Raw genomic sequence first — 13,218 nt, 5'->3', positions numbered from 1 at the left:
AATGCAGCTCATTTCTGTTCAGTACTGAGCAGAACTGAACAGAATTTAACCTGGGGTGGCCACAGGGCTTTCTGACTTCCAGTCTCCAGGGAGGAAAGTGAGCTGCAGAAACACACGCTGTTTCTATTTTGTTGCTCTGGAGCAAATGAAGCTACCAGCGTCCTGGCCAAACCTTGTTTTTCCTTTTTAACCCTCAGCTCAGTCCCTGTAGGAATCTGGTTTGGCTCAGCCAGGCTTGGCCTCTGGCTCATCATTTTCATGATCATGTTTGTGGCTGGGTCTGGAGTTCAGGGGAGCAGACTGCTCAGGTGGCTGGGACCAGGTCTCCGGCTTCTCCTAGTTTTCTCCCTACTCCTGGGCATTGGTTGGGACTTATTAGAACCTCCGCTGGAGGAAAAGGAAGCAAACAGAAGGAGGTTGAACCTCAGATGAGTCAGGTCAGTTAGCCTGCTGATTAGGGGACTGCACAGAAAATCATGTAGCACCTTAAGGTCAGGGACAGCCAACACGGTCCCCCAAACCCAGATAGGAGGTGGCTCTTGGTGCGTATGTCAGATGAAAACATTAGTGATTGCAGGATGAGAGAGAAACCCCTGGCTATAAAACTTGGGTTTAAAAAAATGTTTGTGACATTGAGGAAAGAGATGATTATGAATTAGTTGTATCAGGTTTACAAATTTGCAATCCATGTAACAAAATTTTTCTCGGTATTTTTGGTCCTACCAAAATATCTTTTTCAGAACCTTCTTTTTAGCTCTTGAGTTTAATTCTCCAGAATTTATATTACATTTCTGTCCAACACTCAAGGCAAGATTAATTTGGATTTGCATCACTTTGCCATGCCTTTTAATTTCTGTCCAATTCTAATGATTTGGAATTTCTCCCCAGTTAAAAAGTATAGCCATAAATGGGTAATGCATTCTGGAAGGCTGGGTTTCCTAAAATGGCTTTGTTAATGTCAAAGCCACTGAATCAATGTCAATCAACTAATGCCAGTCAATGTCAATCAACCAATGTGAATCATTGAGTCATTATTTTAGCCTCAGAAGGGACCCTTGAGTGTTCACCTAACGCAATGCCTCATTGTCTGGTTGAAGAAACTAAGATGCCGACAGGGATTGATCATCATTTCCCAATTCTTTATGCCTTTCCTCCATGTCCTTTGCCCTGTGACATGGCTGTTCTTCCCACTGGAGCAGGTGGAGTACATTTCCCCCATGCCATTGATGTGGGGCTTGGCCAGTAAAATGTGAGTGGACGTGATGGTAAGTCAGGGCCAGGCGCAGACCCTGGAGGCATTTCGTGTTTCCACGTACTCTCTTGCATTCTAATGATGCACTGTGAGAAGAGCATACCCCAGGTAGCTAGCCTCTGGTACAAAGAAAATGAGCAGACACGTGGAGTAGACATGGACCCACCTACTGCCTGAATCAAACATGACCACCCTGAAGCCTGAAACAGAGCTGCATAGCAGGTCCCAGCTAAGATTAATGAATCCACAGTCAACCTGAAGACGTGTGAGCAGGAGAATCGATGCCTGCAATTCTAAACTACTAAGTTTAGGAGTGGTTCGTTGTGCAGCTTATTGTAGCAATAGCTGACTAGTACAGTTATAGGCTGAAACCCTGACTCTTATTCCCTTCTTTATCCTCTAAAGAGATTTAACAGTGCCATGGGGTCCCGATTGCACTCACCATCCACACCATCATGTAGGAGAAGGCTGCGATCCACAGCGTGGAGGAAGCAAACGTCACCATGAACCATTTCTCCCAGCGCGGCTTGTTGCAGTTGGGTACAGTGAAGTATAAGACGAAACTCAGAGGCCAGGTGAACGCCCATTTCACTGTTTGCAGTTTACCCGCTGGAAAAATGAAAAAGGCCGAAAAGAAATAAAAAGAAAAAAAATAACGAAGAACCCCAGTTAGATTTATTTCTCTGCTCTGCCAAGTGTCTGTACTGCTTTCCCCAGAATTAAACCTTATTATATTGCTCTTTTCCTAGAACATTCAAATGACTTTCCATCACCAACGAAACCTGACATGCAACACCAAACAGAATTAAAAAAAAAAAATTATCCACTGCCCACCTGCTAGTTAGGTCTCCGAAATGAGAGGGTGAATCACTTCTTAGTAATACCAGGCTAGGGGGATGGTTTGGCAGATGGCCAGGTGGGAAAAGAGAGGAGGATACTCAGGTCAAAAAAGAGGTGGAATGTGTGTAAGTGCAGGGGGTAGAAATGGGGGTGGGGAGCTAGAAAGACCTCGGGTGGGCTTCTGTTTTCCACGTTTTCTCCCGATAATAAAGCGTCAGCGAACGCAGCGCCACCTGGTGGAATTTCTCAGCATCGTCTGTCAGCGCGCCGGAATCTTCAGAGGATTTGAAGGCTCTCCCTAGACCTGTATTACTATCCTGATTAACTGCTAATTCACCTCTAGAAAGAAATATGCAAACATATTTCCATGTATTCCTCAATGTAATCCAGATACACAGTGCCTCTACCTTCCAGAAAGTTTGCTGTGCCTCTTTCTAGTCAAACCCTCACCCTCTACCACCACAGATATTGTTTTTACTGTTCTCCAACTTCAAATAAATAAAACCATATAGGATGTTTTCGTGCCTTCCTTCTTCTATTCAACATAATGTGATTGAGATTCATTCATGTTGCGTGATCCATTCCTTTTAACTGCTGTGTAGTATTCCCTCCTATGAATGTGCTACGATTTGTTATCCATATGGCGGTGGGTGAGCATTTGTTTGTTGCCAGTTTGAGGGTATTACAAGCCAGGTGACTATGAACATTGTTGTACAAGTCTTTTTGTGGGCATGTTTCATCTCTCTTGGACGAAGACCCAGGAAAATTGCTGAGTCATAACGTGGGTATTTATTTAACTTGATAAGAAACTGCCAGTTTTCCAAAATGATTGAACCATTTTATATTCCCACCAGAGTTAAGGAGGAATTTTTATAACATTTGAACAGTAATTAAATGTCTAATAAAATGTATTTTATAATTTTAGACCAGTATCCAGAATTTGTTTCATATATCCTACCAATCTCCAAATAGTTTCTTAAAACTGCATAGATAGAAAAAGTATCTAACATTATTTCTGGCACCCTCCGGCCTCTCTTAAAGGGCCGAGGCACAGTGTCTATGGGAGGCAGAGGGGCTTCTCATCAGATGGTGCTGGCCTCCGGTCCCTGCTCTGTGGCTTATGAGTTGAATGACTCAGTTATTTAAATTCTCTACACCTCAGTTTCTTCATCTGTGAAATGTGTATACAGCAGCACTGAGCTCACAGAGTTGCTGGGAGAATTAAATGAGATGATATTAGGACGAGGGCTGCGACAACATGAGCTCACAAGTCATTCCAGTCAAAATCCCGGGAGTCATTCTTGATCCTTCCCTTTCTTTTATCCCCCACAGCCAACCCTGGCAACCTGACAGGACATTCCCACCATCTCATCATCCCCACAGCCTCCGCTGGGGCCAGGTTCACCAAGGCCTGGCTGACAACCTGGCTTCCTAAGGGGACTACTGCTCCAATGCCTATCCTACCTCCATCTGTTTGCTACCAGTAGCCAGAGGAAAGAGTCTCAAAAACCAAGTTGTTCTAGAACCTTCCATTGGCCTCCACTGCCCTTAGAGTAAAACCAGGTCTCCCCACCATGGTCTGTAAGGCACTGCCTGATTTTGCCCCACCTGCCACTCTCCCTGCTCACATACTCCCTGGTCTTGGCTAGCTTTCTGTCCTCAGACACTCCAAGCCTTTTCCTGCCTCAAGGACTTTGCCCTTGCAGGTCTTCTGCCTGGATCTTCTCATGGCAGAGTCTGCCCTGTCACGCAGGCCACTTCACTGCTCAAATGTCACCGAGCCTTCAGATAAATCTAAATATAACCCTCATCATCTCACTCCTGCTTTTCTATTTGTTTCCTAGCAAATATTTTTATTCGTTTCATGCAAATATTTCCTGTCTTAAACCATCAGGGTTGTTTCTTAATTTATTTTCAGTCTCCCTCAAATTAGAATAAAGTCTATGAGAACAGGGGTCTTCTCACTTGTTTAGCACCTGATTGAAAGGCAGGGATAGTGCAGGGCTTATATTGCATTTTCAGTAAATATCAATAACAGTAGTAGTAATAATGTTATTATGAACAATCTAATCAGACAGACCAAAGAAAATTACTTGTTTTTGAGAATCTAAGGCTATCCAATTTACAAGTAGAGAGTAAAGCAAACAAACAAAAAAAAATAGTAAGAAAGGAGAAGTGTTTTCCTATTAGCTGCTATGAGTCTTGTTAGATTTAAGATTTGGAGATGGTCAAGTGAATGATGAGAACGTAGAGACTGTGCTTGCTTTGTAAACCAAGAAGCCTGGCTGAGAGTTGTTTGGAGAGGGGCTTCCAGGTGCTGCAGAATCCAGGATATAGCCAGCTCTTTGGTTCCCAAATGCATCCTGGAATTTGGCACATTCCTAAATCCTGCAATGTGCTGATAAGGCATTTACCCATGTGGAACCTCCTAGAATCCCCTCAACGGCCTTCCATATGGCTGATGCCCTCAAACAGACAGAGAAAGTTGGTTTAGTTTAAAATACACACGCAATCAAAGATTACAAAGAAACACAGGAAGAAGAAGAGAAATGATCCCAACTTGGCTTTCACATTCTTCAGAAAATAAAAAAAAAGAAGGAAGAAAAAAATGAAGTCAGAACTTACGAGTGCAAGAGCTTGGAAAATGATATTGATTAGACAAAGTTGTAAGAAGTGTAAGTTAGTGCCAGTGAATTTTGAGTTTTTATCAACTGCTTTAAAAATTTCTGACTGGACACTGGGAGGGCATTACATCTGGAAAACATCATTTTCAATGACATATATGCTTTCTTTAAGTTATTGCCCCTTTGTAACAACAGAACCTTAAAAGCAGAAATTCAATGAGCATTATCTGAATCATATATTTAAATGTAATGCAGCAAATATAACATATAAGGTACAAATATAAGGTGTTTTTTAAAAATGATTTTGAGGAACAAAGGCAGTCAAATAAAGATCACCCACATTTTAGCTGGTCTTAATTTTCCTTTTTTTTTGAGACAGAGTCTCACTCTTTTGCCTAGGCTGGAGTGCAGTGGTGCGATCTCAGCTCACTGCAACCTTTGCCTCCCAGGTTCAAGTGATTCTCCTGCCTCAGCCTCCCGAGTAGCTGGGATTACAGGTGTGTGCCACCATGCCTGGTTAACTTTTGTATTTTTCGTAGAGATGGGGTTTTGCCATGTTGCCCAGGCTGGTCTCGAACTCCTGAACTCAGGTGATCCGCATCCTCCCTTTGCCTCCCAAAGTTCTGGGATTACAGGCATGAGCCACCATGCCCAGCCCTTAATTTCCATTTCTGAATAAAGGGGTTAAAAAGGTTTCCTTTCCTCTTTGAGTCAACAACATTTCTGGACATTTTTCCATCTTCTGCTCTATTACCATTGGGTCAAAATAGAGCAACAAGGGGGATAGGTTTATTCTTCATTCATTCATTTAATAAATATTTGTGAATGCCTTCTATGCCATTTTGTGCCAGGCACTGCTGCAGGTGCTGGGGGTACAGCAATGAATTAAGGGAAAAAACTTCCCTGACCATGGACCAGATGTGTTGGTGATTACCTGATTTCACAAAAGTCAGCCAGCAGCTGAGAGCTGAAGCCACGGGCCTGAGCCGGCCCGTAAGCATGATAGTATCACTTTGAGTTGGACTTGGCTTTAACAAGCAAAAGGATTTGTTTCTAAATTATGTTCCTCAGTCAGCTTTGAAGAAAGCTGAATTCTATCAGAGAGACAAAAAGTTATTGCACAGTATTTTAGACCTAGACCTAAATATATACATTTGTTCTGATAATATCGGTAATAAAAATGTACACTGTTTTAAAGTAAAAAAAATAGAAAAAACATAATTTTGCTTTGGAAAAACCTACTTAAATTTTGGTGTATTTCCTTCTAGCTTTTCTTTCCCATGGAAGTGTGTTCACCTATATACACATGAAAAGGTTTCTTTTGCTGTCTGTCAACAATTAGGTTTTCTTCACCCAAGAGATAACAATAGCTGCACCTTTATATGTATGTATGTGCATATACCAAGTGTAGATGTATATATGTATATTGTGTGTATATAACCTATAATATAGTATATACATATATAAACATAAATATGTTAATATCTGTGCATATATTATACATGTATACAATATATTAAGTGTACACAGTATACATGTGCATGTTAACACTATATCAATCTGAAATTGCACACTGTACATATATGTACATATATGAACTCACAACAGTATTCACATACTCCTAAATAATTACTTTCTTGGTAATCATCATATCCATTATAGTCAAGTCCTGAGAGAAGAAAGCACTGCAGCTGGATACCAGAAACAGTGTACTCATGCCTTGCAAGATGACTATGAGAGAGAAAAATGTCCTCATCATGTGGACGGACCTTTTTTAGGCCACAGGAACTTGACTTGACAGGAACCCATCTGGGGATCCCAGAACTGACTCCCTGGCTTCTCAATGCCCTCTGCTGGCCAGAAGCACCCCGCAGGCTTCTCACCCATAAGCAGAGGCCTGCCTGCCTGCCCCAGGAAGAGGGCCTGGCTGGACATTCAGTCCCCTTGCCTTAAAATGGAGTTCCTAATTCCGGGCCTGGGATTCCTTAGCAGCTGGTGGAGGGGAAGAGACAGTTGTAATTGGGGGAGCCCACTCTTTTCAAAGGCAGACCCGGGCTCTGAATCAGGCTTTCCCGCATCTTAGAAGAACTGGGAAGATTGCTGAGTGCCTCTAGGTCTCTAGCCCCTCGGTGCTCCAAGTGTGGCACACAGACCAGCAGCATCAGTGTCACAGGATGGGGGGAAGCCGGTTCTTGATTAGCAATGCAGACTCGGACCTCACCCTAGACCTCCTGAATCAGAACGTGCATTTCACTAAGGAAGCCCTGGTGAGAAGGGCTGCTAGAGAAGAACTTGGAATTCTGCTTTCTATCTTGGCAGCTGGGAGCCCTCGAATGACATGGAGACCCCACGGGATGGTACGACCACACAGAGTATAGTCTCCTGTCTCCTGCCTGTGCTTCAGGATGGACACGGGAGGGGATGTGGGGTTCCTGAGCCTCAGGTGAAGCATCTGTTGGGGGTGAGATGCCTGCAGCCATGTCTCCTCATACACAGGAGCCCAGAAGGTGTGGCTGGAAGGTCGGAGGCCTCCGTCATCTGCAACCTAATCACAGTGAGACAGAGGGTGGCGAGCACGAGTTTCAAAGACCTTGAAACCCCACAGTTAGCTCTCATCCAGGAGAGAAATATGGAACCAGGGATCTGAAGGGGGTGCTTGGTCCCAATCAGTAACGAGGCCCAGGCACTGGGCCAGACCTGGTCTCATCTCACACACGCATCTTTCATTGTCCCCTGGAGGGGTGCACTTGGGGATTCTGGGCTCCCAAGATGCTAACATAGAACTTGGTCACTTACAGAACTTCCACTGGCTCGACTGTTTAATTAGTGAAAGAGTTTAGCGAAATAAGCATTACTGGAGCTTGGTTATGGCCAGCTAATGGCGGACTCTGAAAACAGGGGTTGAGTAAGTGGAATTCTAGACACGGGTCCCTAAGATTCTCAGGGTCTGTGAGTGGGATGAGCTATCAGCCTCGTGACTCTGCTGTGTTGTATGGCACAGTTGACCTTTAGGTAGAGAGATTGTGCAGGTGCCTGATCTAGTTGCAAAGAGTCCTCAAAAGCAAAAGGGGAGCCAGAGAGATTAGGAATGATGGCGGGAAGAGCTCCACACATCCAGGTGAAGGTGGAGGGGCTCTGGGGCTTTTAGGAGCAGTGGGACATCCCCAGCTGACAGCCATCAAGGACCTGCACAGCCACAATGAACTGGTGCCTGGTAATGATTTCTCCCAGAGCCTCTGCAAAGGAATGTAGCCCTGGCTATATCTTCATTACGGCCTGTGAGACTGAGAATCCAGCTGGACTTCTGACCTACAGAACTGTAAGCTAATCAGTGGGTCTTGTTGTGAGCTGCAAAATATGTGGTATTTTGTTATGCAGCAACAGAAAATGAATGGAAGGGTTTACAAGGGAGGAAAGGAGTGTTTTGTCATTTAATTCTTAAGATGTTTTTGTCTTGGTTGATAGGAAAGGTTGCCAAGAAATATATCTGATGGTGGCAAAATGGATAAAGAACAAGTGTACATTTTTTCTATGAAGATAACGTACTAACAAATAATGATTTAGCTTTGGGTGGGAGGTAAGGGACCTGGGGGAATAGGAATCTGGATGAATGTTTTCTGATAAGTTCTTGATGAGGTTGAGATCTTGGGTGCCCTGAGTGGGCACAGGGGCATCTCTGGTTCAAGTTTTACTTGCTGTCCTCTGGACAGAAGGGAGCTCCCCTGGAGCACAGCAAGACCCTGCATCCGAAATTAACACAGGACTCTGACACTCGGCACCATGCCCTACCATTAAATGGGCTTTCAAGTGGATCAAACGTTTCCTCCCATAATCCTGCACATTCAAACATCCCAAAGAGGTTGCTGCACATGTATACTGAGCCTCACACACTTGACAGTCAATGTGAATCAGACTAGTGTACTCTTCCCTGAAACAGCCAGAAGCTTCTGAAAGGTCCAGCAAATAGGCTGAATTCTTTGGGTTTGGTCCACCTGCTCCAATAATGGGTGGGGTGGGGTGAAACAGTTTCTGGAACAACCAAGTCCTTGTTGGAGGCAGCAGTTGGGAGAGGAGGACACCACCCTGGTGGCTGAGGTCCTGAAAGCTTCAGGCCTTGATGTCCACCAGGGCTGGCCTTGGCAGGACAGCTCTCCCAGCTAGGTGCAATGGGATGGGTGGAGGTGAGTGACGTGCCTCTCCTTTTGTGCACCAAGCTGCCTTGCCCACACGGGTCATGGGCATTTCTTCCTTCATACCAAAAGTTCCTGCAGAACAGCTAAGTAAGATAAGACTGTCCCCTGGAACCAGCCCAACTGTCCCATAGAACTGATGTTTATAGTTTCTTTTGAATTAATATGAAAACTGACTCTCTCTCAGCTTTAAAACTTGCGAAACTTACATTTGTCTTCTCTGAGCTCTTTTCTCAGGAAATGGACTATTAGGCCTCCCAGATGGCATCAAAGAACTGAAACTCACCAGATCATTGTGTCTGGACAATGAGGAGTCAGATCTCTCCTTCATCATGATGCCTGATGGACTGCCTATTTCCTGCGGAGCAATTCCTCTTCCTTACTTATCCCTAATTCCTGCGGAGCAATTCCTCTTCCTTACTTCTCCCTAATTCCTGCTTGCTGGAAGGTAGCTACATTCCTTCCCTGCTATATGAATCCCCAATTGCAGTTGGTCAGCGAGATGGATTTGAGACTGATTTCCTATCTCCTCAGCTGCAGCACCTGATTAAAGCCTTCTTCCCTGGCAATATTCGTTGTCTCAGTGACTGGCTTTCTGTGCACTGATGAGCAGGACCTAGAACAAATCCCTGGCATTTCAGTAACACTTCCACAAAACACAGTTGATTAAAGAGCTCACATTTCAACCAATGATCATGGACCCCCATCTTGGCCATCTTTGAACTTCTACAACAAAGCCCTGCCCAAAGGAGACTTGATATACATATTCTCATGTTCATACAGAGATTTAAAAAAATTGAATGGTAAAAAGATCATCTAAGTCAAGGGCATCTACTCAGTGGCTCAAAATAGCTCCCAACACCAGCCCAGACATAGAACCTCTTACAGGGGGGGTCGAATGGCGTGTATGGTCCTTCATCATCATCCTCATCCTCCTCTTCCTCCTCATCATTCTCATTGTCCTCATTTTCATTCTCTGTTTCATTGCCAGCCTCAGCCACAACATCGTCCCTCCGTGTCCCATTCACGCCCCTGTCTGGGGCACTGCTGGGCCCTGTCCCATTCTCCACGGTGTGCTTAATTGGGATTTTGATGGCCACCTCAGATTCCCCGTTGGTATAAGCCCTGCTGTTTATCAATCTTTGTCTCTGGAAAGAGAAAGGCACACTCTTACCACGGTCAGAGGGATTGCAAATACCTTACGCTCAGAACATGAACTGTTGGGATCTTTCCCTGGCAGCTGACGATATGCTTCCAGAAGGCCCTGGAGTCAAGTTTTAAGGGGCTTCTCAATGTGATAACCAACGCCAGACAACTTCCATCTGGGAGGAAAGACTAGTCTTTTATGACCCATTAGAACTTGCAAATCCCTTTAGAGGAAAATTCTTATGGGATATGCAGTTCCTTGACACTCTGTGCACTCTGGTGTCATCTTTCTTCCCCAGACTGCAGGAGTTCCTGGGTCCCTATGTGAGAAAGCTGCACAACTGTGTTTGGTCTAGTGTATCAATAAGGCTATACTCCAGAAAAGGAATGCACAGCAAAATTCAAGTCAGGGACTCTGGATTACTTTAAACTAAGGTAACCGTTAGTTAGAAACAATTTCTGTGCAAGTTCACATCAGGGGGCTTTATTCAAATGGAAGAATAGAAGAAAAACGTGGGTGAAAGGGAGAAGAACAGGGGAGTTTTCTATATAAATGGAAATTAGTCCATGTCTCAACATGTGGAGGGAAGAGCAAGGGCCAGATACACAGCTGGCCCAGGGAACTAAGATTATGAAATGGCTGAGGGATGCTGCGGTGTTAAACTTTGAGTTAGGTGCTTCTTCTTTCAAACAAGAAACCTTCTCTCCTTCCCAGAGTTTCCCACTCCTGTCCAGTGGTCAGTGGACAGTGCTTTCCCAGGTACCTCATTGATCAACATGCGACTGGCCATGGAGAGCCGGGTCTTGGGGGGAAAGTGGCTGGTGATCATGATTCGAAGGCCAGCCTCAGAGAAGGAAAGCTGGTGTGGGTAGGCTGACAGCAGCTCGTCCACCATGATCACTGATGCTTTGCGGTGGAAATTTGCTAGGGAAACGAAAAACATAAGGTAAAATAACATTGAGGCCAGGAGCACGAAAGAGGCATTCATTTATTCTTCCTTCCCTTCTTTTCTCTTCCTCCCTTCTTTCCTCCCATCCATTCACCCATCCATCTATCCACTCATCCACTCTTCTTTCCTTATTTCTTCCTTCCTTCCACCCATCCATGCATTCATTCTTCTTTCCATCCATCCAACTCACCTATCCATCCATCCATCCACTCTTCTTTCCTCATTCCTTCTTTCCATTCATCCAGCCAGCCAGGAAGGGTTGCAGTGAGCAAATTTTGAACAAGAGTCAAAATCTCCTTTCCATGGGTGTTCATGTTAAATCTTTTGAAAGGACTTGAAACAATTTAAGCCTCATTCATTGACATGGTAAGAATTAATGATACAATAAGAGAATTCCTCCTTGTCCTTAAAGGATTCTTTTCCCACCATTCAGATCTGGGGCACAGAGAAGACTCCAAGAACTTTGTACCCTATATGCTCTTCAAATGTCAGCAATATTCATACTGAGCTGTTAAATGCTACTGAATTGACATTAGTGCAGTTCTGCACTGGAGGACATAGTGGTGAAATGTACACATTCCCTCAGCCCAGTCTATGAGCAGAGCTGACAAGGGGTGGGTGAGTTGTTCATGTTACAGAGAACCGAGGTCAGAAGGGTGGCTTGGGGCAAATCCTGTGTGATAATTCACCAGAAGGCCTAAAAAAAATGTTGCACGAAGGATCCAGCTCCCTCTCTATGAATGAGCTGTATATGCACACAGTTCAAGGGTACTTCGCTGCAGCCTCTTGTAGTACTAGCTCCTGTTTTCCAAGCCACTAAAGCATGAAGTGATCTCTGGAAACACTGGCTAATACTAGGTAGCTCTCTTTGGCATATTCCTTTTATGGTTATAAACTACCCAGAAGAGAAGAAACTAAATAAAATCCTCATGTGAAATGGTACTAAATCACCTAAGTCATTTGTTAAACACATGTATAATCATTCAGAAAAATACATCAAATATTTAATTTTGAAAATCTAATGATGCAGTGATGTCAGAGATATATTTGAAAATAACCCATAGATGTATTTGAAAATAACCTTTCTAATTTCTTTTTTTTCTTCCTGCAAAACAACCATATGGGACCAAGAAAAAATAAACTCTCATATTTCAAGAGAAAAGTTTAAAAAATTAAACAAAAAACACATTCCAGGCAAAATTAAATGATAATTTTCTGAGTTCCTCTTAGAAAAAATATTATATATTTGAGAGCGCCATATAATTTCCCTTAGTATCTCAGCTGTTTTCTAAGACTCAACCGAATATAAGAATTACTTTGAAGAGAAAGGTACTTTTCTGTTTGCAGCTTGGAAACTGAGTTAATGTAGCCTTAAAGTGAATTTGGATCTAATAATACACTAACAACACCTGTCATTTATAGAGCATTGCGCTAAACTCTGACACATATTTATCTACTTTGCTTATTACAAAAATGATTATCATATTTCAGAAGAGAAAATTGAGGCTCAAGAGGTTACATAACCTGCTTCATGGTCACACAACCAAAACCCTATCTCAGAACCTAGGGTCTCCTTTTCTTTGCCATCCTGTTCTCTGCAGCACTCCCAGCAAATGTGTTGCCTGGGAATTTCCAGGGGGCTTTCTGAGCTCCAAGGGGCTTACCAGGTATGAGATGGCTCCATGACATTGTAGTGAAAGAGAGGGTTGGAGGACTGGAAACTTCTGCTCTCTCGGGGCAGGGAGTGTCCTCTCAAGGCCAGCTGGGACACGCCATGTGTGGCTATGAGAGTGGGCAGATGGGCTCATATTCTAGCACTTTCTTCTCGCACACAATATTTCCTCGGTTACCTTTTCTTTCTTTCTTTCTTTTTTTTTTTTTTTTTGAGATAGGGTCTGGCTCTGTTGTCCTGACTGGAGTACAATAGAGCAATCTCGGCTCATTACAACCTCTGCCTCCTGCGTTCAAGCGATTCTCTTGCCTCGGCCTCCCATGCAGCTGGGATTACAGGCTTGGGCCACCACTCCCGGTTAATTTTGTTGTATTTTTAGTAAAGATGGGGTTTTGCCATGTTGGCCAGGCTGGTCTTGAACTCCTGGCCTCAAGTGATCCTCCTGCCTTGGACCCCAAAGTGCTCTCCTTGGTTACCTTTCTTAAGTAGCACCACAGTTGCGTCGCAGTTGCTGCTGTCATCAATTTCAGCATTGTTGGCCAAT

At 43.9% G+C, this 13,218-nt stretch overlaps 1 protein-coding gene across 2 annotated transcripts in view; it reads right to left on the bottom strand.

Moving 5' to 3' along the window:
• SLC24A3 (solute carrier family 24 member 3) overlaps window positions 1-13,218 on the bottom strand; it is a 510,137-nt gene that overhangs the window by 27,922 nt on the left and 468,997 nt on the right. Inside the window, exons 10-14 of one of the 2 annotated variants that reach the window (XM_054541619.2) lie at window positions 13,151-13,218; window positions 11,193-11,228; window positions 10,817-10,977; window positions 9,793-10,054; window positions 1,695-1,861 (exon numbers count right to left, since the gene is read on the bottom strand). The exon at window positions 13,151-13,218 is cut by the window's right edge and continues 66 nt beyond it. In XM_054541619.2, the coding sequence (XP_054397594.2) occupies window positions 1,695-1,861; window positions 9,793-10,054; window positions 10,817-10,977; window positions 11,193-11,228; window positions 13,151-13,218 (694 nt within the window). The remainder of the gene's footprint in view (window positions 1-1,694; window positions 1,862-9,792; window positions 10,055-10,816; window positions 10,978-11,192; window positions 11,229-13,150) is intronic. The other variant, XM_024238868.3, reaches the window with a different exon arrangement.

This window comes from Pongo abelii, chromosome 21 (genome assembly GCF_028885655.2).
Source record: "Pongo abelii isolate AG06213 chromosome 21, NHGRI_mPonAbe1-v2.0_pri, whole genome shotgun sequence".
Classification (NCBI taxonomy): domain Eukaryota; kingdom Metazoa; phylum Chordata; class Mammalia; order Primates; family Hominidae; genus Pongo; species Pongo abelii.
This window is presented reverse-complemented; position numbering and strand designations above follow the sequence as displayed.